Here is a 26864-nt window from a genome sequence, read left to right as displayed (position 1 = left end):
AAAACTCAAGTGGTACTGTGGTAGTGGGCGGGTGCTTATAAAGAATGCTTTAGGTTCAATAACTTTACTGTAGGCATAAAAATCAGCTAGCTTATAGAGCCTTTGAGAACATTTGAGAACATTTTGTGGACCTAGAATTTGAAATAGGCGTGAACCAACTTGTAGAGCTTTTAAAAATTATATTATTATTTTAAAGTCCACTAGTTGGAATAACCTCATATATATATATATTTTCCACCGAGTTTTTCATCTTGTTATCCTATTTGAGATCACCCTATTATATCACAACTTCTATTCTAAGGTCTCCAATTTTTATACGACATGTAACAACTAAAATTTCTCGAGCATAAAATAACTATCTGAAATGAAATGACTGATGACGTTGTGGTAGTCAATTTAGCAAGAGAGATTAGAAAGTATTATTGATAATAGTGTATCAATAATATATATTCAATAATATATATATATATATATATATATATATATATATATATTATTGATAATAGTATTATTGACCCATGGTTCCAACGTACATACATTCTAACACCGCAAGCAGGTGCATCCTCGCAGTTTCCCATCAACACTTTCCTTTTCGTCGTGGCTTAATTCACTTGCTCACATGCTCACATATTACATTTTTTTTTTTTTTTTTTTGCAGGTTTGTATCTTCTGCATTATTTCTAACAGTATCTACATGCTTTTTCACGGATAAAAGAGACTGGAGAAAATCATCCACTAGATTATAACGTGTCTTAATTTGCTTCTCTTTTCATTCTCCATTATTCCAAGAACCAGATGTCAAAGATCGAGTGGACCATTTATGTTCTTCTTCATTCTTATGTTGAATAAGAATGAAAGCGCAATATGAAGGGAGGAAAGATCGCGAGTCTTTCCCCTTTTTATTGGTCATGAGCTCTAGTAAGTATATAACTTCTTGTTGAAATTACTTCAATCTTCACATTCACAAGTGAAGGATGGATAGAATGCATGTTGAAGAAGAGAATATGGTTTCACTCTATCAAGCCTCTCTCAATGGGTGTGTAAGCACCTTGAACACCTTGATCCAAACAGATCCACTTCTCCTTAATAAAGTTTCACTCACATCTTTTAGTGAGACCCCCTTACACATTGCAGCTTTGCTTGGCCACCTTGAATTTACTAGAGTTCTTGTCAGCAAAAAATCTAAACTTGCAGAAGAGGTAGACTCATCGGGACGAACTCCTCTCCACTTGGCTTCTGCTGAAGGCCACACCGAGATAGTAAAAGCATTGTTGGAAGCAAATACAAGTGTTTGCTTTTCTTTTGATCAAGATGAGAAAATTCCTCTCCACTTTGCCGCAATGAGAGGAAGAATAGAGATAATAAAAGAGTTAATTATTGCTCAACCAGACTCCATCAGGGTGAATCTCAATGGAGAGAGTACTGTTTTGCACTTGTGTGTTCACTACAGTCATTTGGATGCTCTGAAATTGCTAATGGAATCAGCTGATTGTGATGAATTTCGCAACTCTAAAGACCACGATGGTAACTCCATATTGCATTTAGCTGTGATGCTCAAACAAATTAAGGTGCGTTAACTATATCTATGGCTACTCTCTTAGAATTTTATTTTATTTATTTTATTTTTTTATTTTTTTTCAACTATCAAGAAATGATTTGAGATCTAGACTTCTTGGTTTTCCTTCCCTTCTACGTAAGTTTGTTTGTATTTATAAATTAGGACTCAATGTTTAAATTGGAAGAAGATATATTTGTAGAATAAGTAAAAACATCATTCGATGTGGTTAACTTAAATTTTTTTGGTTTTTTTTTTTTGAAGTCCTTTTAGAGTTTTCTATTAGTATAGTTTGGCTGAAACAATAGTGTGGTGATAGTGCAGGCCATAAAATACTTACTTTCATTAGCGGAAATAAAAAGAGATGCTAATGCCATGAACAAGATTGGTTACACAGCTTTAGATGTCGTAGAGATCTGTCCAAGAGACTTTAAATGTTTTGAAATCCAAAGCATTTTAAAGGAAGCCGGTGTCAGAAGATCAATGGATCTAAATTCTTCCCTACCATTAACACCGAGTCGTATTGTTACCATTGATGAAGCACGATTAGCACTGTCTAGACAGCCAACTCGATCAAGTTTCAGGAGACGTTGGGATACGTGTGTTCATCATTAGTAAAACACTTGAAGTACCAGGAAAATTGGATCGAGGAAACACGTGGCACATTGATGGTAGTGGCCACTGTGATTGCAAGCATGGCTTTCCAAGCTGGGATCAATCCACCAGGTGGCGTTTGGCAACAAAATACATCCAATTCCACCGGTTCCAATTGTGGGGAAGATGATATATGTCAAGCCGGCACAGCAGTTTTATCTTATTCCAATTCCAATTCAAATGAATACCGATATCGATCCTTCATATCTTGCAATACCATCTCTTTCATTGCATCTGTGTGCGTCCTATTTTTAGTCATTAGTGGATTTCCTCTTACGACCAACTTCTTTATGTGGTTTTTGACTTTAAGCATGAGTATCTCAGTCGCGTCCATGACATATGCCTATATATTTGCAGTGGCTTTGGTGACCCCGGTTGAAGTATTTTCTGTATATGGCTCATTGGTCCAAATATTAGCAGATATTTGGTTTGGAGTGATTGTGATTGTTATTGTGACTCACATTATTCGCCCACTCTCTTGGATGGTGAAGAAGTTGCGTAATTTTAGACGCAAGTCAATAACGGGTCAAGCATATAACCAAGCTAATGTCTAAGAGGAAAATTCTGGTGATCATAATTTGGGTTTAGTATTTTAGAATAAAAATATTATCAAGTCATTGATAAGAAAGAAGTTGTTAGGGGTAAGGTTTAGGTAATCTCATTGTAATATTTATCTTTAGGCCGTTTATTGATATATATGTTCATTAGTCGTTGATCGAATTCTATTAGGATTATTGGGTGATATTATGTATAAATCTAGTGGTTTAAACATGAATAAAGCACGTTGAAAATTCTCTCAGTAAATTATAGTTGAAGAATGCCAGCTGTTTCAAAGTCTTCTGAATTTTGTATTAAAGTTCTTTTGAGTTGATAGTTAGTGATTTAACGATTTGTCGTTGCATTATCTTTCTTGCCCATTGCGAACATCGAGCATTTCCGGGTCGAGAAGCTTGGGTGTGCGCATCGATCTAGTTGAGGAGGCTTCGGTTGGAGATGGGAAAATTGTGAAGATTACGGGTATTAAGGACATGGGTCAGACCGGCTGGTTGTTAAAATATATATAAAATATAAAATAGCTCTGATACCATGTTGAAAATATATATAGAATATAAAATACTAAAATATAAAAGAGAAAGAAAAGAGAGCGGAAGCGGAGAGAGACATATGGGCTACATCTTGTATATTCACTGTTTCAATCAATATTACATAACTCTCTATTTATAGAGAGACAATGAGTAGTGACCAAGAAACCCAAATTAAACCCTAAAATATATAAGGAAAGAAATAAACCCTACATTACAAATTAAATAACGAAAATATAAAATATTTTAACAAAGGAAATAATATATTCTAACACTGATGATAGTTGACGGACACGTGCAGGGGGAGATAAATGGTGGTATTAATTGGAGGAAGGGACAGATTACTAATACTAATATCTTGGAGGAGAATGGTTTTGGCATGAGACATAGATGTGTTGAGAAGCTCTAGCTATCATTGGCGTCAATCTTCAATCATGCCACCTAATTGGGTCTTCTCCCTTTTGACTTAGACATTGATATATTTGATTCAAGTTTGTGGTCTTGCGTAGAATTCCACTACGCGGCTTTCGCGTCATTCATGCCCATATCTATCGATATGAATCCATTTTTGTAACAAATATTCATCAATTCCTGGAATTAAAAGTCAAAAAGTTTATGTAAGAATCAAAGTTGATTATGTGGGTCAAATGACTCTCTTCCCAGACTCACCACTATTTTCTTTTAAAAAAAAAAACTATAATTTTTTATGTTATTTTTTTCTGGCCAAGATGATCACTTTCACTCACTGCCCCTATTTGTTTAAAATGAGGCTATATATTGAAGGTATCAATAAAGGTCTTGGTTTAATCATAAAGATCCATGGGTTTCTCTGCCGTATTTCGTCCTCTCATTCTCATTGTATATTCGTCGCTTCCATCTTTACCATGCCTTATTTCGTCCTCTAATTTTCACAGCAGTAATTAATGGATGCCTCACCATTTCTTGCTTTATATTTTATTCTTTTCCCTCCTATAAGCGTAATTTACATCGTATCTTGCTGATTTGTGATGTGCATGGGATGTAAACAGTGCATTTAAACCCGGTTTTGTTTTTTTTTTTTTTTCCTACCATGGATATGATATGGTATTTATCACTATTCCCTAAAACCGCTTCATATGCTTTTCCTTTTCTTTTGGCTCGCCGAAGTTAGCTGGAATCCACCTCTGATCCCCGGAGTTAGCTGGAATCTTCCTACCACCGGTTGCCCGAATCTGCAGTTGAAGTTTCACATTCTAAACAAACAGAGACTCAATTTTCTTTTTCTTTTTCTTTTTTTTTTTTTTTAAAAAAAGTGCGTGTGTTTTAGTAATTTTTGTTTAATTCCAGTGAAAATGTAATGTTTTCGTCAAAGTGATTAGAGAATAACTTCTTTAAGGTCTTAGTACAAATCAAGACATTTGTGTCTTTTAATAAAAGGTTGACACCTCAGCTTGGAACAAGAAAACCAAATAGGAATACAACACCTAATCATACCAAATTTACACCTTAAAAAGCTCTTCATTTACCATTTACATTAACCACCCATTACACCGCGGCCATGTTGGTAAGTTTTCCCTGATCTCTGTCCCTCTCTCTTTCTGGGATCATCCGTTAGGTTTATCCGCTTCAAACCACGGTCTTGATTCCATTAAGCAGCACTCCATGGCAGATTTGCTCTAAGTTTGTTGCGATGGGCATGGGTAGCGCAAAATTGAAGAGATCGCAAAGCTGGGAGTTGATGTATCGGTGGTTGGGTTGGTCGAAGAACATGGTCTTTCTTTGGCATTGTGGCAAAACTACAAAGCTTAGATGAAGGAAACAAATTGGGCTTGACAAGGGTGGGTTCACACAATTTGGGCTGGGCAGGTTTGTGATGCAGCATGACTTAGTGGGTTGCAGCGAATAAATACTTCTAGATCTTAAGACTATCAAAGATCGAAGCAATCTTCTCAAAACACTAGAGCTGATCTAGGGTTTGAAGGAAAATAAGGAAGAAACTCAACTCTGAGACTTCTTATTGATAAAAACTCATATATAATCCAAATCTATGTTCTAGGGTCTATAAAACATGTATTTATATGCCCCCAAACACTAAACCTAAAAGAAATATGAATTAAAGTCAGTTTTAAAAACTCTATGATGGCTGTCTGGACGGGACATACCCTTGTCCAAACGGGCACCAAAGAAATAAAGAAACGTAATCTAAAACATAGATGTGTCCGGACATGAAGAATCCATGTCTGGACATGACTTCGAGGGAACTCTTTGCTGCCCGTTTTGACATTGTAAACAATGGAATTAGCCAAATCTCATGAACCATAACTTTGTAGATCTTTGAATTAGCTTTCTAAAGCCACCATGCTTGCTCTAATCCGAGGTCTGAAATAATAGATATGACAGTTTTTGTAAGACTCGTCAGGTGCACATCATCTTTCTTTTTTATGGAATCCTTAGATTTCCAGTCTACATCATCCTCCCTAAGTTGAAGAGAATTCGCCATCAAATTCACATCCTCACCATTAACGTTCGTAGGGGGTAATTTCCACCCTACATCATTGTTCGTAGGGGTAATTTCCACCCTACATCATTCTCCCCCTGTTGGAGAGAATTCATCCTCGAATTCGGATGAGTCTTTCTACGATCCTTCGGGTGCCTTGTCAACTCGTTCCATTCCCCTTTTCTCAAAATCATAATAAGGACAACACCCTACAATACACGTAATGCCCCTAATCATTAGGGGACTATGATGATTATCTTGAATGCCCATCACATCACCTTGCCAAACATCAGGCTTGTCATGCTTTTTTCGTACCTTGTCTTTCCCATATGTCATGAAAATCTTCAAATAACTAGCAACGACCCCGTCACTTTTTGGTAGGACATTCCCCTCCGCCATATAGATCTCATCACAAATTTGGTTAGAAGAATTTGACCAAATAGCATCTACTCCAATAAAATCAACATAGTTAATTGGCGCAACACTCAAATCAAAGGCTTTATCCTCGGGGCTCTTATCAAGCACATGGTGTGTAACAGTCTCATAAGCAGAATTGTCAATAGCATTCAAGAGATTTACCTTTTCTAATGACTCCTCTTCGTCAGGATAAGTGTAATAGATTGGTGGAGAGGCCCAATCTATCGAAGAATCTTCCTCAATAAATTCATCTTCCTCCTCCACAACCAATTGACCCTTAATCCCTCTCGCCTATCTAGGCACTTTCTTTTGGTCAGACTTTTCTATTTTTTCTGTCACAAGGAACTCTTTAGGTTGTAGACCCCCTTGAAACTCTGGAATGTCGAGTTCGAACCCGTTCTCCCACCGAGTGGCATGAGCTTGCGTAGGGGGCTAACAGCCTTACGTTCGGCGCTCCACAGAAGAGATCCCAGATTTGTACCCATTGCCATGTTCATCTTCCTCCTCTGAAACATGCAGTGGGGGTCAATGATGATGTTTGTTGTGACCACCTATGTTGGATAATCGGGTAGTGAGAGCTTCGATTTGATCCCTCATAGCATTGAATTGCTCTTCCATGTGTTGCCACCATGTTGCCAGTTGCTCCTTACGTGTTGTCTTCGTGCGAACGTGCACTTCGTTCATGTTTGCACAACGGCTTCCCCTCCCCATTCATGGAAAGTGACCTGCGCTCTGATACCAATTGATGCAGCGTGACTTAGTGGGTTACAACGAATAACAACATTAAGCATCAGATATATATTTCTAGATCTTGATTCTGTAAAGGATCTAAGAAATCTTCTCTAAACGCTAGATACTATCGAGGGTTTGAAGGAAAACCATGAAGAAACTTAACTCTGAGACTTCTTATTGAACAAAACTCAAATATAATCCAAATCTAAGTTTCTACAGGCCTATAAATACATGTTTATAGCATCCAGAAACGTAGATTTGGATTATATTTGAGTTTTGTTCAATAAGAAGTCTTAGAGCTGAGTTTCTTCATGGTTTTCCTTCAAACCCCAGATAGCAATCTAGCGTTTAGAGAAGATTTCTTAGATACTTTGATAGAATCAAGATCTGGAAATAGATATCTGCTACTTAATGTTGTTATTCGTTACAGCTTACTAAATCACGCTGTATCAGTTTGGGTGGATGTTTTCTTTTGTGTTTGACACAAAAACCGAGCAAATCCGGCCTAGCAGTAAATGATACAAAAAGGAGAGCATATTTGCTCTTCTCCCGGAGAGAACTTACCGGCATTGCAGTAGCGTTCGGCTTCCAACTGGGCAGCCGCATGATAGGCGGACAATGTAAAAGGTAGATAAACAATTTTTTGAAGGTGTAAATTTGGTATAAAATGATGTTTTGTCCCTATTTAGTTTTCTTGTTCCAAGCTGAGGTGTCAACCTCTTACTGGATGGTACGAAAGTCTTGGTTTGTACCAAAACCTTATAAAAGTTATTATCGACTGAGAGTAAATATAAATAGCCATTGCATTCAACATTCTTCTATTCCTAATATCCTATAAATATATAACTATTCATTTTCAATGTAATAGTCATTCCGCGTATCATAAACTTTCTTAATTTTATGGATTCCAGTCCAAATTTATGCCTCATCAATGTTAGGTTATGGGCTTTTCTAGGCATGGGGCTGAGAAAATGAGTAGTTGACAAATCACAACGACGCCCACCGCCTGCCCCATCTTCAAACATTCCATAGCATTATATCCCACAGGAGGCACCATCTCTCGCATAAAATAAGAGTCATAAAATAAGAGTCTTGAGTTGCTAATGTATGTTTAAACTTCATATACAGGACAGAGTAAAAGGGCTACTTTTATGATTTATGTATTGATTTCACTGCTTTATGAAATTCTTATGATTTCCTAATTTCGTATGATATGTTCTGGGTAGAAAGAGTTCAAATCTCCAATTATATTTTTATGATTTGATAATTTCGGTGCTACCATGTTGATGGTTTAATTTTGTTCTGATATGGAACGATAGAATGGGTCTTTTCCTTTTTTATCTCTTTTTACTTTTAATTTGAAGCTTCCAGAGAATGTGAAGCGACAACGGAGTGATGTATATGGATCCGGCTTAGGTGTGATGGGGCAATAAAATATAATGATGATTATATTTTTTCTTTTTTTTTTTCTTTTCCTTCTCACCAATCGCAACTGGATGGGTTTCTTCCTCCTTCTCCCCTTCTCCCCGAAGCGGCTAAGGTAAGCCGGATCCGATGTATATATATGCCATCATCGTTAGGGAAAACACAGTTTGACCTTTAAAATAGAAATTTCTTCTTTAAAATTGTACGTTTTTTAGAAAATCATTTTTATGTTTTCAACAATTTTAAACAATTTATTTTTGCGATTCGGTTTAAATTCGCATTTTTTGTCTTTGAATTTCCTTCATATTTTTTAGTATGAAATGGGGGTGTTTCGCGATTTGTCAAATTTGCCACCACCATCATCACTTTTTACTTCAAAAATTTCATAATGTCAAATTTGCCACCACCATAAAACACCCTATACAAAAATACTACAACACTACTAACGAGAGACATTTTAGCAAACACCTTATACAAATAGCATTAAATATGAAACGATAAATTTGTTAAAATACCATCCGATTCACCAAATTCTAATTAAAATTGCAGCAACCATAAACTAAGAAAAACTATTCTATTTTCATTTGTATTGTAAAAATAATTCAGATTGAGAAGATTCAACTTTTTCATGCAAACTTAAATTTAAAACTACATATATAAAGAAAAATAGAAAAACACATATAGCATATACAAGTTACGGATTTCATGACTAATAAATTAAGGACAGAAATTTAATGTATCTTTTGAATGTTTATGAACACTTGATAATATTTTAAATGGGTTAGAGGATATTTCCTTCAGAATGGTTTGTGTTGATTACTATTTTCCGAGGAGTGACGCTACAAGGAATCCGAGGAGTCGTTGATCTACAAAGTAGGTGTTGAAATTGGTGGCTCATATTAACACTAGTGGAAGGCCAAGTAGACGAGAGCGGAGTGAACATCACGATAGTGACGTTCACGGGAGTCTATTGGCCCATCGGCATAATTAAGTTTGCTGGGGGGGAAACGATTAGGTTGTGCGGGCGCGGGGGCAACGTCCCCGCAGCACGGTACGGGTATTTTGGGGATTTCCTTAATACGTACGTACAAGAAGGGTTTAAGGTTTTTCCTATATATATATATATATATATATATATATATTATAATGTAACCCAGACTCATTAAGAGTAAAATACAGCCGCCTCTCTGTGAATGTATGCACATTGCCGAACCATGTTAAATCTGTGTTTCGACTCTCTCTTAAATTTGTGTTTCGGCTCTCTCTCTTATTGATTCTATATTGTTCATCAATTATTGTACACAGTAACAACAATTGGTATCAAAGCCTAATTCTACGATGGCTGGGATTGGTACATCTTCTGCAAAGTTCGACGTGATGAAGTTCGATGGATCTAGTAATTTCGAGTTATGGCAGAAACGTACCAAGGGTTTGTTGGTGCAATAAGGGATGGTGAAGGCATTATATGGGACGAAATCAGAAGGGATGGCAAATATAGATTGGAAGGAACTTGAGGCTAAAGTGGTGGCTACTATTCGGTTTTGTATGGAAGATGACGTGATGTATCACGTCATGGACGAAGAATCTCCGGCGGTAGTTTGGATGAAACTGGAAAGTCGGTATATGTCAAATTCGTTGTCGAACAAGCTCTAACTAAAGCAGCAGTTGTATGGCTTGATGATGGCGGAGGGCTCAGATCTAAGCCAACACATCAACGTATTCAATCAGGTAATCGGCGATTTGAAGATAGAATAAAGCCCAAATGGCTACATTATACTCTTAGAGCATGTTTGAAATTGCATTTGAGAATTATAGTTTTTAAGTCAAAAAGTGTTTTTTGGCAAAAACTTCATTTATAAGCTTGTACCAAAAGTACATTTTGGTCATTTTTTAGCTTTTTTGACTCTTAAAAGCGATTTCAAATTTTTTTTTTCTTTTTTACCCAAACGGGTACTTTTTTGTTCAAATAGATTTTTTGAGTGTTAAATGTACTTTTAAGTCCCTCAAACACACACTGAAACAGGTCCTTATTCCTTGACATTTAGGGTGCGTTTGGGAGTGGGTTTTTAAAAAAATAATCTGTGATTTTAAACCAAATCGCAACTTTAGGGTGTTTGGGATTGCGATTTTAAAAACGCAAATTTTAAAATTGCAAAAAAATCTGCAATTTTCATAAACTGATTAGAGGGTGCTTATTTGAAAAAGTGCAAATTTAAAACAAAATCACAATTTCTATTAAAAATATATTTGGCACAATAATTACCTTTTTTAGAACGGGAATGAAAAAAAATACCAAGAATACCCACCTAAAATATATTAAAACCTTTCTTTTCTCTTTTTTTTTTTTTTTTTTTTTGTTCCTTCATCCTCTCTGTCTTGTTCATCCTTATTGGTAATTTGGTCTTGAAACCGCAATTATATACTAATGTTTCCAAACACTCAATTGATAAAAAAAAAAAGTACTTTTCAGTATGTTTTACCAAACGCCTGTCGATTTTAAAAAGTAGCGATGTTAAAAACGCAATTTTTAAAATCGCACTTATTGAAATCGCACTCTCAAATGGGCCCTTATTACAATAGAAATGGTTAAATACCTTATTCCTCTGTGGTTTAACTTCTTTTTTTTTTTTTTTTTGCTCCCTGGGGTTTACTTTTTATCACAAGAGATACCTTTGGTTTGCCTAAAGACGGAGATGGTACCTCCATCTAAATTCCGTCCAAAATTTGACGGAACGCCACGTAAACACAAAAAAAAAAAAAAAAATTGACAAATGTCCATATAATTAATTAAAAATAATAATTTTTTTAAAAAAAAAAAATTAAAAACATTAAAAAAATATATTTAATGAATTTTTATTAAATAAAAAATAAAAAATTATGGGTGGCCGTAGCTGCCCACTTGGTCACCTTTGGCCAAGGGGACCCCATCTGGCCAGATCCCATGGCCAAAGGGGGCTAGCTGGCCACCCCCCAAATGGCCAAGGGGGCAGCTACAGCCACCCCGAAATTTTTAATTTAATTAAACACAATTTTTTAATTTATTTAAAAAAATTCTTTTTTTTTAATTAATTATATGGACACGTGTCAATTTGTTATTGGTATTGACATGACGTTCTATCAAATTATGGACGAAATTTAGATAGAGTCGTCTTTAGGCAAACCAATGGTACCTCCAATGATAAAAAGTAAACTCTAGAAGTTAAACCACAGGGGAATAATGAATTTAACCCCAATACAAAATGCTAATTTTATAGAGCTTACACATAAATATAATCTTAATCAAATTCCCTAATTTAGGGTGATCCAATCATAATCAATTCCATAAATTTAGGATAATCTAATATTCATCAAATCCCTAATTTTAGGGTCATTCAAATATATTATAACACTCTCCCTAAAACTTAAGGTAAAAGATTCTGAAATCTTGAGTTTAAAATAAGTTGACAATGATCGGCATAGGGAGTTGGGCATTTAATAACAATAGGCCGAGAATCTTCAAAAACAAGGTCAACTATGGGCCAAGATAAAAACCAACAAATGGTTGAAATTAGACCAACTAGGAGCCAAGATAAAAGCCAACGAATGGCTTAAATGGGCTTAGATTTTGATACAATACCACAAAGGCCAAAGATATTGGGCCAACAATGGCCGAAAATTGGTCTAGTTCAACAAAGGGCCTAAAGATGGGAAACTTAGCCTCTCATTTTTTTTTCTCGGTTTCATCACCCCCCCCCCCCCCCCCCCCTCTTTTTTTTTCAACCATTTTGTTTCCAATAATATCATATCCTCAAATTACATAAACTGGGATAAGGATTATCTTATTCCCGTAACCAAACAGAACCAGGTATAATAAATAAACTAGGATATCATATTCCTAAACTAGAATAGAAATATATGCATACTCTAATAAAGTTCAATCAAAACCCGTAATCAAACACATTTCTTCTCCACAAAACAAACCTCCTCAAAATCTTGTGTGAGATGAAGCCCATAACGGCTGATTTACAAATTTCAGAAACACAAATCTAAAATTCATCAAATTGGAAATTAAGGTCTCAACGTCAAAAATAAAATAAAAATTAAAAATTAAAAAATTAAATAAAATAATAAATAAATAAATAAAAAGCATGAGGAGGTCGAGACATCATTTCTCTAAAAACAATAATTGTACCTCGACTCCCTATCCTTTGTGATGTCTCCCAGGCATTCTTAAAACAGCAAGGTTCTATGGATGACAAAGATTCTAAAGGTCATTCATGTCAATCAAGCAATCATAACTCAGTAAGGAGAAAATTAAGCCCCTCTTAAAACTTCATCATAGGCTTAACCATTAGCAGTCTAAGCCTTTTCATCTTCTTGAGAGCCTTGGAACTCATGCACGTCATGCTTCTTCCTTTAGGCAGATCTAACAATATGCCTTGAATTTTGTTTGTTCCCTAGTAAGGTAATGAATTAGTAGTGTGCCAACAAAATCAAAGCATAAATTTCTCCATATTTTATCACTTGCTAGAATCATATATATAGTACTTTGTAAAATGGAAACAAACTTGCATTCCATCTATCCTCTTTTAATGTTTTTTTTTTTCATTTTCAGATGTTCAAAATAGGTAATTTTATTTTACTAAAATATTCCAAAGTGAGTGATCACCATCACACCATGTTCCAAAGGTTATTCAAATTCTTCTTCTTCATCATCTTCATCTTCAGATTCTTCTTCTTCTTCTCCTTCTGCTTCTCCTCCTTCTTCTTCTTCATCATCTTCATCTTCAGATTCTTCTTCTTCTTCTTCTTCTTCTTCTCCTTCTCCTTCTCCTTCTTCTTCTTCTTCTTCTCATTCTTCTTCTTCCCCTTCTTCTTCTCCTTCTTCTTCTTCTTTCTCTTTCTTCTTCTCCTTCTTCTTCTGCTTCTTCTTCTTCTCCTCCTTCATCTTCTCCTCCTTCATCTTCTCCTTCTTCTTCTTCTCCTCCTTCATCTTCTCCTTCTTCTTCTTCTCCTTCTTCTTCTCCTGATTGGCAATGTGTAAGTATGTGTGGTTCACGATTCTTATGTGTAAGTATGTGTGGTTTACGATTCTTGAGACATCCTAAACGATTTTGTCTTTTTTCGGATGATTGGCAATGTGTATCATGATTCTTGAGACATCCTGAATGATTTTGTCTTCTTTCGGATGATTGGCAACGCGTTTCACAATTCTTGAGACATCCTGAACAATTTTGTCTTTTTTTGGATGATTGGCAACGCGTTGCACAATGATTTTGTCTTTTTTGTCTTTTTTTGGATGATTGGCAACGCGTTTCATGATTCTTGTGACATCTTGAACGATTTTGTCAATGAATTCAGCTTCATTCCTATCAAATACAAAAGATTATATATATATATATATATATAGAGAGAGAGAGAGAGAGAGAGAGAGAGAGAGACCCATAGTATGTACATAAGTAATTGGAATAAGAAAAAAAAAATCTACAACAAATGCACAAGACTCATAAGAAATACCTATAATTCTTTGAATGCCTCCCTGAAAAATTGGCCACTTTGGTTAGGGCTGCCTTCCAGCTCTGCACCATCGTGTCATCTTTGAACCTTTCTTTATGTCTAGATAAGGCTTCTTCATAACTGTTCTTTTGATTTCTTACATCTGAAGGGTCCACATTGTAAAACACTGGTATAACCTTTTGTCCCTTTGTTTCAATGATCTTCAGAAGCTCGTTTAAGCACCGTCTGGATGATGCATAATTTGGAGAGAATACAACTATTGAAATCCTTGACTGTTCAATGGCTTTGAGAAGTGTTGAAGAAATTTCCTCTCCACTTCTAAGCTGCTCATTATCTATGAAAGTGTTGATTCCTTTTAGACGCAAAGCATGATTTAGATGGGTAGTAAAATTTTGATGAGTATCTTCGCCTCTAAAACTCAAGAACACATCGTATGTCAATGGACGGGTGGAAGAAGAAGAGGATGAGGCTCCTTGGAAGGCCATGGAAGAACTCATCCTCTCTGTAGGGATATTTGCATCTAGAACTACTTTAAGTCTTGAGATCAGGAGAAAAGTCAATGCTGCATGCTCTGCATGATCAAAGGAAGAGAACGCTTTAAAAGAAGGATGGCAATCAATAAACAAGAAAAGTAAAGTGGACGTGGAAAAGAAGGTTAAGGAAGCTTCTGGCAACGTCCCATGCAGTGAGATCAATCATTATCCTCCTCTAAACTTTATTTATTCTTACTATCACTAGCAAGATGAGTAATTTGTCGTTTGAGGAAAAGGGCTGGTACGTTGTTCACACACCAGACTACTACAGTACTACTTACTAGAGATAATCACCAATTCAAACTTCAAATTTTTATATTGAGCAGCGTCAGGTAGGATCATTGACAAATAATTGAGAAATACTTGTTGTATGACATAGTTGCAAAAGCTTTGAATTACTAAATTATGTATTGCATTTTTGTAAAAATATTTACATAATATTACTTTTGGAATATTGAATTTTAATTGAATTAAATTTGAGCATTACTTTTGAGTTATGATGATTAATTAACTAATTAGTGAAATAACATGATTTTTATTTGCAAAAAGTATTGAGTACAACTAGTATGATTAAATAGTAGTCGAAGCCGTGACAACTTAGAAGACAATAAAATTTTGCAAGGACGTGGCGCTTCAACAAGTTCTAGAGGAAGATGTGTCGAAAATTATGCATGATTTGTGATAGGAAGGCTCTTGTTAGAGTCTCTACAGTCAAATATTGATTGATGATACTCAAACCTCATTAAATGGTCTTCAATCATGATTTGTAGGTTATATTAGAAGGGAAGCATATGAAACAGCCCATCATTTGACAAAAGCAACTCTTCACTAATGTATAGACCAAGTGTAGAACTTGATTCTCTTTGATTTATGAAAACTTGATATTTTTTTTGTTATCCTTTTTTACATCTGAATTATAATCTCTTTGAGTTATATTATAATTTATGAACACGAATAGTGCTATACGGCTATAAAAAGCATATTCTTGTATATCTATTTGAAGATTTAATTGTAAAGAATATATTCTTTTAGATTTTATTTTAATGTTATATCTGCACCTCACCAAAAGGCAAAAACCTTAATTTTGCCCCTGATTATTTGAATAAATAAATAAACAAATCTACTACTACTGAAAACTTCATCAACAAACAAACAAACATACTGAGAGAGAGCGGTATCGAAGCAACTGATTTGTGAATCCGTTGGCTGGAGGTCCGAGGTTGGCAGCGAAGGGAGCGACGTCGGAGCTGGAAGCGATCTGTGAGGAGCTTAACGGAGGCAATAATTGGCTGAAGAGGGTGTCTCACGTTTGATTAAATGCACATTTTAAAGAGGTATTGGTCATGCTCCAGGAGAAAAGTCGATGCTGCCTTGCATCATCAAAAGATGGATGACATTCAATAAACTAGCGTACGTGGAAAAGAATGTTAATTAGGAAGCTTCATGGCTACCTTACCAATGCAATGAGATGATTTTTCTCATCAAGGCATCAATCATCAAAATATAGTAATGCTAATTTAAAAAAAAAAAAAAAAAAAATTAAATTGCTAATATTTTTAAAATTATTATAAAATTTATGACAGGTCAGTATTAAACTTTAATACAATAATAGCTTTAAAAGTCACATTTACAATCAACCAAACATTCCAAATAAAAAGATACTTGTAAATAGAAATTGTTGCCGTTTCTAAAATCCTATCATGAAAATGACAAAAGGGACCGAAACTTTATATGCTTAGTGAAAGAATCCAAAGAGAGGACTAATCAAGGCATTAAATGCATCTCAAGCACAAAACAATTATAATCAATGAAAATGGCAAGAAATATAATTTCTAAATGAAAATGTACTGCACTCTTGATTCAACTATAGATATTATAAATGTCAATAAATAAGACACTTTATGTATTGTAGATTATCTAAGAGATCTAAAGACGAACACTTAATTTATTTGCTATAAAGCCCGAACTCTTTCATCACTACAGGACATGAAGCCAAAGTGTGTGCTAAGATTAATTTATCCTTAATATCAATAAAACATTGTGGAAGATGAGTTAAATTTGTCGTTTGAGGAAAAGGTCTGGTTGTTCACACACCAGACATAATCACCAATTCAAACTTCAAATTTAGTGATATAAGAAAAATCAACAATGGTCTTCCCTGAAGTTTCTGTAGTCCTTTCACTCTCACCATTGACGTTTGTTTTTGACAAGTCGACTCTCAAGTATCAAGTCTGTTAGTTTAGGTTTGGCACATTCGGTTTGCATGTATGTTGATGAAAATAATCACCTCAAAATGTTTCAGGAAGCAAATTCTAGGGGCATGTCCGGACCTCCAGAAAACGGGTCCGGACACAAAAACCAGCAAGGGTATTTTGAAGAGCAGGTCCGGACCTCCAGACGCTGGGTCCGGACCTGATTTCCAGAAGCTAAGTTTGATGAAGCAGGTCTGGACCGCCAGACGCTGGGTCTGGACCTGATATCCAGAAAGTGACGTTTGAAGGAGATGTACGGACCTCCAGAAGTTGGGTCCGGACATCAGTTCCAGAGAACACGTTTTTGTTGAGATGTTTGGACACACGAATTGGAGGTCCGGACATCACTAGGTTACGAATAAGTAACCCTAGCCATGTCCGGACCTCAGATCAACCATGTCCGGACACGGCAGTCTTATGTTGTGTATTTTTCTATTTAAGCTACGGGAGTTTGCCATTGTAACTTACGTATTTTATTTAGAAAAATTAGAGTGCTTTGAGAGAGAAAATTTGTTCTAGATTATTGTTGAAGAGAAAATACGTGAAGCCAATCGGAGTTCCGGTGAAAGGAAATCTTTTAGAAGAATCGTGCCAGATGTTCTGGAAAGGGCTACTGAGGTAGCAGTCAAGTGGGTCACTTGTCGTGTGCAAGGGAGAATCAAAGGTTTTGTTATTCTTCTTGTATTCCTTATTCTTCTATATAGTGAATTGATTTCCTGGGTTTGGCTGCCCCAGAGAGGTTTTACATTTAGAGAGTGCTCTAAATGGTTTCCTCTTCGTAACCAAATATCTGTGTTCTTGATTGCATATTTCATATCAGTATTTGGTTGATCTTTTAACTGCTAAGTTAGATCTGCTTTCTGGTTATTTTCTGTAAAACTCCTAGACGTGTGAGTTGGTGATAATTGGAGTCGTTTTAGAATTTTCAATTGGTATCAGAGCGGGTTCACTCTGTGAAGGAATTTTTTTTCCTGAGTGTGATCCAAGACTCCATATCAAATGTCTCTTACGGTTGCTCCTAATTCTCTTCCCGTCTTTGACGGAACAAATTATACGCTTTGGAAAATTCGTATGAGAGCTTATTTTAAATCCATTAATGTTTGGCATATTGTTGAATCTGGATGGACATGTCCAGACAAAACAATTGCTGAATGGACAACGGAAGAAAAAAATAATGCTACTGCGAATGACAAAGCTATAAATGCTATTTACATCTCTGTTTCAAATGAAGAATTTTCTAGGATTTCTAGATGTGAAATAGCTAAGGAAGCTTGGGAAACGTTAGAAATCACACATGAAGGAACTAAGGTTGTTAGAACTTCAAAAATTCAAATGTTGGTTTCTCAGTTTGAGGAGATTAGAATGCAGGAAGATGAAACTTTTGATGAATTCTATTCAAAGCTTAGTGCCATTAGAAACTCTACCATTAATTTGGGAAAGAAAATGGATGATGCTAAAGTAGTAAAAAAAATCTTAAGATCATTGCCTGAGAGGTTTATTCCACAAATTGCTGCTATACAACAGAGCAAAGACTTAGACACTATGAGAGTAGAAGAACTTGTAGGCTCCCTTCAGACTTTTGAACTAATTCTACCCAAACTCAAGAAAACTAAAAACATTGCTCTTAAAGCAAAAAATGTTAAAGTCAATTCTTGTGGGTCGTCTGATGAGGATTCTGGGGATGATGAAGAATTTGCCCTGTTTGCTAAAAAATTTAGAAAATTTTTTAGACCCGTGAATGGAAGGTTTAAAAATCGTGACTCAAAAACTCTTGTGAAACCTAAAGGTGAGTTTAGAAATAATCCACGTGAGAACTTAGAGAATGATCAGAAAGATAAGTTCACTAGTGGACGAAAATGTCATGAATGTGGGGGTAGGGGTCATATTCGAATTGAATGTGCTAATCTGAAAAAATCCAAAGGTAAAGCTTTCAATGTCACTCAAAGTGATGAATCAGATGATGAAAAATCCGAAGAAGATGTTGAAGGAGGAGTGAATTATTTAGCTTTTACTGCTTCTTATGATAATTATTATGAGACTGTTAACTCACCTCACATGATAAATGAATCTGAAATTGAATCTGATGATGAGGTGGATTTACAAACTGCTTATAATAACTTGTTTGTGGAATGTGATAAATTGAACAAGCTGAATAGGAAAAATCTGAAAAATCTGAAAGAAGCTGAACTTGAGAAAGAAAGATTAATGAAATCTATGGATGAATGTTTAGCTATTCGAAACACTTTGACTTCTGAAAATCTCATGCTGATTGCTAAAGTGAAATCTCTGGAAAAGAACTTGAATGATTCGAATGATCATTTAAAGAAGTTTTCGAGTGATAAATTGAATCAAATGTTAGGAAATCAGAAACATTCACATGATAGGACTGGATTGGGTTTTAATAAACATGTTAATGCATCTTCTTCAAATGTTGCAACCACTTCAAAAATCATGTTTGTGAAACCTAAAATGAAAAATGTGGAAATTGAGAATTCTTGCCTACCTCAAGAAAGTTCAGAAGATGTGACCAAGAAAAATAAATTGAAATTCAAAGTTCCGGTAAGGACTAACTTCATTCCTACTTGTTTTCACTGTGGTGTCAAAGGTCATACTCGACCAAACTGTTTTCAAATTAGGGCTCAACAACCATGGTCTCAGAAGAATTTCCCTAGAATAGATGAACCTGGAATTGGAAATCAACTAAAAGTTTTAACTGCTCAAGTGAAACTTATTAGTGAAAAGTTAGCTGTTTTGTCAAATTCTGTTGATATAAAAGATATGTCTAATTTAATTGACAAAAATGTGCAAGTTCCTCCTCAAAAGGAACAAGTCTGGGTTAAAAAGAAGGATCATCTATGTCTTGTTGCTCATACTGCCTTAAGTGTGCTTAACTCGTGTTTGTGGTTTCTGGATAGTGGTTGTTCAAAACATATGACAGGTGATAAGTCGCTATTCAAAGAGCTTAAAGAAGGCAAAGGAGGTGGAAGCATCACTTATGGAGATGGCAGCAAATCGAAGGTGATTGGTCAAGGAATTGTGGAAATTTCCGGTGCTCCTACTCCACAAGAAGTACTGTATGTTGAAGGTCTCCGGGCAAATTTATTGAGCATCAGTCAATTTTGTGATTATGATTTAGTGGTCCAGTTTTTCAAGAAAGAATGCAGCATATTTGACTCTCAAGGAAAATGGTTGATGGGAGGAAAGCGCACTGCTGACAATTGCTATTGTCTCTCCTCAAATTCCCAAATAATATGCAATAAGGCAACCCTGGACACTGGAGAATTGTCGCATCAACGGTTGGGGCATCTAAATTTTCATGATCTGGTCAGAATTTCTAAGACAGAAGCCATAGCTGATCTACCAAAAATTCATCAGGCTGATAAAGGAAAATGTGGCCCATGCCAATTGGGGAAACAAACTAGAACTCCTCACAAAAAGATCTCAGGGATTGTTACCTCTCGAAACTTAGAGCTTCTTCACATGGATCTCATGGGCCCTACACGGACAGCTAGTTTGGGAGGCAAGAAATACATTATGGTGATCGTTGATGACTTCTCTCGATACACATGGGTAATTCTGTTAAGAGAAAAATCTGAAGCCTTTGCACAAGCTCAGATCTTGTTTCAGAAAATCCAAAATGAACAAGACTGTCTCATCAAGCGGATCCGAAGCGATCATGGCAGAGAATTCGAGAATTCAAGTTTTGAAGATTATTGTGCTCAGCAAGGTATCAAACAAGAATTCTCATCTCCCATAACCCCTCAACAAAATGGAGTAGTTGAACGGAAAAATCGAGTCATACAAGAAATGGCAAGAGTTATGATACATGCTAAGGATTTGGCACAACATTTTTGGGGAGAAGCAATCCATACAGCATGCCATATTGTTAATCGAGTTTTTCTCAGACCTACTACTACCAAGACACCATATGAGCTATGGCGAGGAAAGAAACCCACTGTCAAATATTTTAGGGTGTTTGGAAGTATCTGTTACATTCTTCGTGATAGAGAAAACTTGGGGAAGTTTGATGCAAAGAGTGACGAAGGAATTTTTCTTGGATACTCTAATACAAGTCGAGCCAGTCGTGTGTATAACAAAAGAACCAAGACAGTAATGGAATCAGTAAATGTTGTCATCGATGATGAAACTACCAATGAGCATTTTGCAGAAGAAGAGACTCAGGTTGAGGGGGAGCAAGTTGATATGTCTGATAAAACTCATGAACCTCTTAGTCCGAACAGCTCAGCAGTCCGTACTTCAATACCTTCAGATACTGAAGACATGACTCCTTCACCAGTTCCACACTTGAACACTCATGCACCATCCTCCAGAATCAAACTTAATCATCCTAGAGAAAATTTGCTGGGAAATGTTAATGAAGGATTACGTCTACGAAACAGGGTGGTCAATCAAGTCACTCATTCTTGTTATCTCTCTCAGTTTGAACCAAAGAAAGTTAATGAGGCATTAGAAGATGAGAGTTGGGTGTCAGCTATGCATGAAGAACTCAATCAGTTTGTTAGGAATGATGTTTGGAAATTGGTTCCAAAACCAAAAGATCAGAATATCATTGGCACTAAATGGATCTTTAAGAATAAATCTGACGAGCATGGTACAGTGGTAAGAAACAAAGCTCGATTGGTTGCTCAAGGATACACTCAGGTTGAAGGAGTGGATTTTGATGAGACATTCGCACCAGTAGCCAGATTGGAATCTATCAGAATTTTGTTGAGCATCTCATGTCATCTCCAGATCAAATTGTATCAGATGGACGTCAAGAGTGCTTTTCTTAATGGCATTCTTCAAGAAGAAGTATATGTAGCTCAGCCAAAAGGGTTTCAGAATCCAACTTATCCGGATCATGTTTACAAGTTGAAAAAGGCGCTTTATGGATTGAAACAAGCTCCGAGAGCTTGGTATGAACGTCTGACAACATATCTTCTTGTACATGGGTTCATCCGAGGACAGGCTGACCGTACATTGTTCATTCGTAGGAAAGGCAGTCACCTTCTCATTGTCCAAATTTATGTAGATGACATTATATTTGGCTCTACAGTTGACTCCCAGGCTCATCAATTTTCTACAGAAATGAAGCAAGAGTTTGAAATGAGTATGATTGGTGAACTGACCTATTTTCTAGGTTTTCAAGTTCAACAATCCAACAAAGGCATCTTTGTATCTCAACCAAAGTATGCCAAAGATCTTGTGAAGAGATTTGGGTTGGATGGAAAAAGTCATGCTCGCACACCCATGAGTACGAGTGTTAAGCTGAGTGCAGATGTAGCTGGAAAATCCGTTGACCAAACTTTATACAGAAGCATGATAGGCTGTCTCCTTTATCTTACAGCTAGTCGACCAGACATATCTTTCAGTGTGGGTGTATGTGCTCGATTCCAAGCTAATCCAAAGGAATCCCATCTGACAGCTGTTAAACGGATCCTCAGGTATGTAAATGGCACAATCAATTTTGGAATTTATTTCTCTACTAATACAAATCTTGAACTTGCAGGATATTCTGATGCTGACTGGGCTGGAAATGCTGATGATCGAAAGAGTACATCAGGCGGATGTTTTTACGTGGGAACGAATCTGGTCGCCTGGATGAGTAAGAAACAAAACTCCATCTCTCTTTCTACTGCTGAGGCCGAATATATAGCTGCTGGGAGCTGCTGTACACAGCTCATCTGGATGAAGCAATTTCTTGCAGACTATGGATTTGATCAAGGAAAAATGATTGTCTACTGTGACAATACGAGTGCCATCAACATCTCAAAGAATCCGGTTCAACATTCACGCACGAAACACATTGACATTCGTCATCATTTCATCCGTGACTTGGTAGAGACCCAGGTGGTATCTCTTGAATTTATGCCTACTGAACACCAATTAGCTGACCTGTTTACAAAACCCCTAGATGGATCTAGGTTTGAGTATCTCAGGAATGCTATTGGTGTATGCGATCTCTCATGATTGTATACATAGAACATGCCTAGAAATTGCACATATTGATACTTGTCTATAGCTGTTCTAGGGCAATTTTTTTTGTTTTTGTCTGATTTGTTTTTTGGATCTTTACTTCTTTTATTTTATTTTATTTTTTTTCTAATTGTTGGATATTCAGTTACTCATGTCTTGTGCTCAAATGAATTTTTCACATATGAGTGGGGTCAATATTTCTGCAATTTACATCTATTGCTCCATATGTTTCTGATATACTTTGTTTTTCTGAAGACTGTTAAAGGAGTAAAAGTCAGTTTTTTTTCTCATGTTCCAAAATTGTGCACTTGTTACCCCCATTAGGTTTAGATTTTTTTATGTGTTTGGAAATTTGGAGAAAACATTTTGTTTGGAAGATAGGCAGTGTAGAATCTTGCCATTTGACCAACTCGTTAGTTGAACCTAGCTCCTAAAAATTCCACCATTTTTTCACAAAAAAAAAAGGGCATAAAATAAGCTCAGATGATTTCATTTTGCTTCTGTCTGTCCATAAAGAAAGAATCAGTGATCAAATCATTGCGGAAATAGATGATCACTAAAGGACATGGTAAAAGAAAATGATCAGTCTCAGGGGGAGTGTATCGGATGAGGGAATCTAGGTCCTAACAGTATAAGGTTTTACTGTGGTTTGAATCAGCCTGCTGGTCTTCCTTTACAAAATGTCTGCCTAGATTTACCTTTCATTGATGAAATCTTAGTTAATGGGAGTATTCACACACTACACCATCACATGAGATCTCTGATAATTGCTTACTTGACCGAATTCACAGAATAAGGTTGTGTCTTGCATATGGTACATTTATGGTGTAAGTGTATATTTTTGACCACTCCGAATTGTTAAGATTTCATAAGAACACTCATGGGTTATTAAATATCTAAACAATTCTGTTTGTTTTATGTTTTTTTCTTGTTTTTTTTTTTTTAAAAAAAAAAAAAATTAAATTAATTAATTTTTTGTTGTTTTTAGTTTCTTTTTATTGTTGCAGTCCGGACACTGTGCTTACATGTCCGGACACGCATACAGCTTTGGTTGTATCGACCGGTTGCTTAAAAACCTTGCATTCCCATTGTTCATATTTCTTGCTCGGCCGAACCATTTTTTTTCTCTCAATTTTTTTTGTGTTCTTTCGTTTGCTTCTCTGTGTGTCCATCTCCTCTACCTACATTCAACATCCAACAATCCACGGTATGTTCTTATTTCTCCTTTATTTTTTTCAGTTTTTGTGCTCAAATCAAAACTTGGGATGAATATGGTTGGGTTTGAATTTGAAACTCCGAATTGCTGTTGTGATTATTTAGAGTTGATAATTCTATCTCTTTCACATAAGCCTACTCAAATACATTACCTATGATGTATTTAGGACTCGGTTTCTCTTCTTGCCATGTGTTTGTTCATGCTCACATCTATATGCCCATCTTGTGTTTGATAAAATGCCTCAAAGAATCAAATATCCATGTGTGCTTCATTTTCTTTCAATCACATTGATCTACTTCACTGTTATTTGTCTTTCAATATTGATTGGCATAGCACTAGGAATGCTTTGAATCAAATTCATGGATTGTTCACGGATGATTTTTTTCTTGCCCATAACGTGTTTGATAAAATGTCTCAAAGACTCAGTTTTGAAATTGTGTTCCATTTTTTTCATTACCATGTTTTATTTCAAGACATTTAGTTTTTAGATGTTGGTTGCAAAGTGTCAAGATATATACATGATTTTTTTCAACTGTGATAATACATAGCTCAATGCCTATTACAAGGTTGATGTAATCCACATTTCAAATCTGTTTAGGTTGCATCTTTTTCGATTGTGGGATCACTTTGGATCACTTGTTTCATCTCAAAAATTATTTTCCATGATAATTTCTTCCATGATTTGAGATATTCGTTTATTTTCTTTGAAATGACTGCAGCAAATGGTGTATCCAATTTCAGAATCAACAATCAGGAGAAAGCGCACCCGTGAAGAAAAATCTGCCCTACAAGATAAGATTTTGACTCGCAAAATTGTGATCGAGCGGGGAGTAGAACAAAATGACCTTCGAGTTAAACCGTTTCGATTCATTCATGACATCTTCCAAGTAAATCAATGGACCTCCTTGTTCATTCCTGTTAGTGCCTACACTCGGTTAGTTCGGGAATTCTACTACAACATCGACGACATTGACTTAGTTGGTCCCCCGTCATTCAAGACCAAAGTATCCGGGAAAACTCTCAATATCACTACTGAGCTGATCAGTGAAGTTACGGGAATTCCATTGACGAATGAGAAGCCGCTCCCATTTCTGGATGATGACCCACAACCGACAAAAGCTGAAATCATGGCAGTTCTAAATCCAAGTCAGCAGCTTGTATGGGATGAAGACCTGAACAAAATTCCGATTGGCTATGTCCGGGCTCCAGAGAGATTGTTAACTCGGATTTTATTGCAGAATATTTGGCCAATGTCTCGACATAGTCATTTAACTATCGAACGAGCAATGATGATTTATGGAATCATCAAACGTGTTGAGTTTTGTCTCTGCACTCATATGGTATTGACCATGATCGAGTTCCATGAAGATCACGCCATTGCATTACCATATGGCGGACTCATTACAAAGATTTTGCATGCCACTTTGCCAAAGATTTCTGCCAATGAACACATGGAAGCTCCTGAAGGCTACTTTGGCAAAGGAACTGTGCTGAAGTCAAATGCACAACTTAGGCTTCAAGCTCCAGCTGCTCATGCTCCTCCGCTTCCTCAAGACCCTCCATCTGCGTCTTCTTCAGGCTCATCCGATGCTTCAAGTCAATTCAACCAAATAATCTCCTTACTTCAAGCTCAAGGCCGAAGCATTGAAGATTTACACACCCGCATGACGACTTTGGAAAAAGATGTGAAATCTATCAAGGACCGGCTTTACCAAGAATAAGTTTGTTGCTTGCGTTGCATTCTGGCTGCTATGCTTTATGTTTTTGGCCAAGACTATATTTTTGGTTTCTTATGTCAACGTATTTCAGATTTCATGAGATATTTTGATTAAACTCTAGAATTTACATGTTTATTTTTAGCTTCCTTTGCCCTTCCGAGACAAAAAGGGGGAGTTGTTTTGATGTGTCAATTTTGTTCCTGAATGGCCAAAGGGGGAGTTTGTTAGTTTAGGTTTGGCACATTCGGTTTGCATGTATGTTGGTGAAAATAATCACCTCAAAATGTTTCAGGAAGCAAATTCTAGGGGCATGTCGGGACCTCCAGAAAACGGGTCCGGACACAAAAACCAGCAAGGGTATTTTCAAGAGCAGGTCCGGACCTCCAGACGTTGGGTCCGGACCTGATTTCCAGAAGCTAAGTTTGATGAAGCAGGTCCGGACCGCCAGACGCTGGGTCCGGACCTGATATCCAAAAAGTGATGTTTGAAGGAGATGTCCGGACCTCCAGAAGTTGGGTCCGGACATCAGTTCCAGAGAATACGTTTTTGTTGAGATGTCCGGACACACGAATTGGAGGTCCGGACATCACTAGGTTACGAATAAGTAACCCTAGCCATGTCCGGACCTCAGATCAACCATGTCCGGACACGGCAGTCTTATGTTGTGTATTTTTCTATTTAAGCTACAGGAGTTTGCCATTGTAACTTACGTATTTTATTTAGAAAAATTAGAGTGCTTTGAGAGAGAAAATTTGTTTTAGATTATTGTTGAAGAGAAAATACGTGAAGCCAATCGGAGTTCCGGTGAAAGGAAATCTTTTAGAAGAATCGTGCCAGATGTTCTGGAAAGGGCTACTGAGGTAGAAGTCAAGTGGGTCACTTGTCGTGTGCAAGGGAGAATCAAAGGTTTTGTTATTCTTCTTGTATTCCTTATTCTTCTATATAGTGAATTGATTTCCTGGGTTTGGCTGCCCCAGAGAGGTTTTACATTTAGAGAGTTCTCTAAATGGTTTCCTCTTCGTAACCAAATATCTGTGTTCTTGATTGCATATTTCATATCAGTATTTGGTTGATCTATTAACTGCTAAGTTAGATCTGCTTTCTGGTTATTTTCTGTAAAACTCCTAGACGTGTGAGTTGGTGATAATTGGAGTCGTTTTAGAATTTTCAAAGTCTTATTTGAAATTTTTGTCCAGCCATTGTTAGATTGTTTCACATGGAATTTCTAAGAAAGCACTGGAAAATTAACGTCCAATTGACAAACTATTTTGCCCTTTTTTACTGTTCACACTACATTTTTTCTAAAAAAAATTAGTATCAAAACCTTCTTAT

General features: G+C 36.3%; 2 protein-coding genes and 1 pseudogene across 3 annotated transcripts; 2 read left to right on the top strand and 1 right to left on the bottom strand.

Moving 5' to 3' along the window:
• Nucleotides 1-894: 894 nt before the first annotated feature.
• LOC132185700 (uncharacterized) lies at nt 895-3250 on the top strand (annotated as a pseudogene). The gene is made up of 2 exons (XR_015912861.1): nt 895-1568; nt 1880-3250. The product of XR_015912861.1 is annotated as an uncharacterized LOC132185700 (transcript).
• Nucleotides 3251-13424: 10174 nt separating this feature from the next.
• LOC132184969 (toll/interleukin-1 receptor-like protein) lies at nt 13425-14372 on the bottom strand. The gene is made up of 2 exons (XM_059598775.2): nt 13838-14372; nt 13425-13689 (listed from the first exon to the last, which is right to left on the bottom strand). The coding sequence occupies exons 1-2, from the start codon at nt 14332-14334 to the stop codon at nt 13425-13427; spliced, it is 762 nt and encodes a 253-aa protein (XP_059454758.2). The 5' UTR covers nt 14335-14372.
• A 10164-nt stretch (nt 14373-24536) lies between these two features.
• Nucleotides 24537-25535, top strand: LOC148584421 (uncharacterized). The gene has a single exon (XM_088518437.1). The coding sequence runs from the start codon at nt 24537-24539 to the stop codon at nt 25533-25535; it is 999 nt and encodes a 332-aa protein (XP_088374563.1).
• The last annotated feature ends 1329 nt before the right edge of the window (nt 25536-26864 follow it).

The sequence above is a fragment of the Corylus avellana genome, chromosome 7, assembly GCF_965113065.1.
Source record: "Corylus avellana chromosome 7, dhCorAvel1.hap1.2, whole genome shotgun sequence".
In the NCBI taxonomy this organism is placed as follows: domain Eukaryota; kingdom Viridiplantae; phylum Streptophyta; class Magnoliopsida; order Fagales; family Betulaceae; genus Corylus; species Corylus avellana.
The sequence above is the reverse complement of the archived record's forward strand: the minus strand, read 5'-3'. Positions and strand labels throughout refer to the sequence as shown.

Excerpts from the sequence above, each read along its gene's own strand:
- LOC148584421 (XM_088518437.1), top strand. The coding sequence starts at position 24,537 with ATGGTGTATCCAATTTCAGAATCAACAATCAGGAGAAAGCGCACCCGT.
- LOC132184969 (XM_059598775.2), bottom strand. The coding sequence starts at position 14,334 with ATGAGTTCTTCCATGGCCTTCCAAGGAGCCTCATCCTCTTCTTCTTCC. Across the intron at positions 13,690-13,837 it reads AGGCATTCAAAGAATTATAG|GAATGAAGCTGAATTCATTG; the intron begins GTATTTCTTATG and ends TGTATTTGATAG.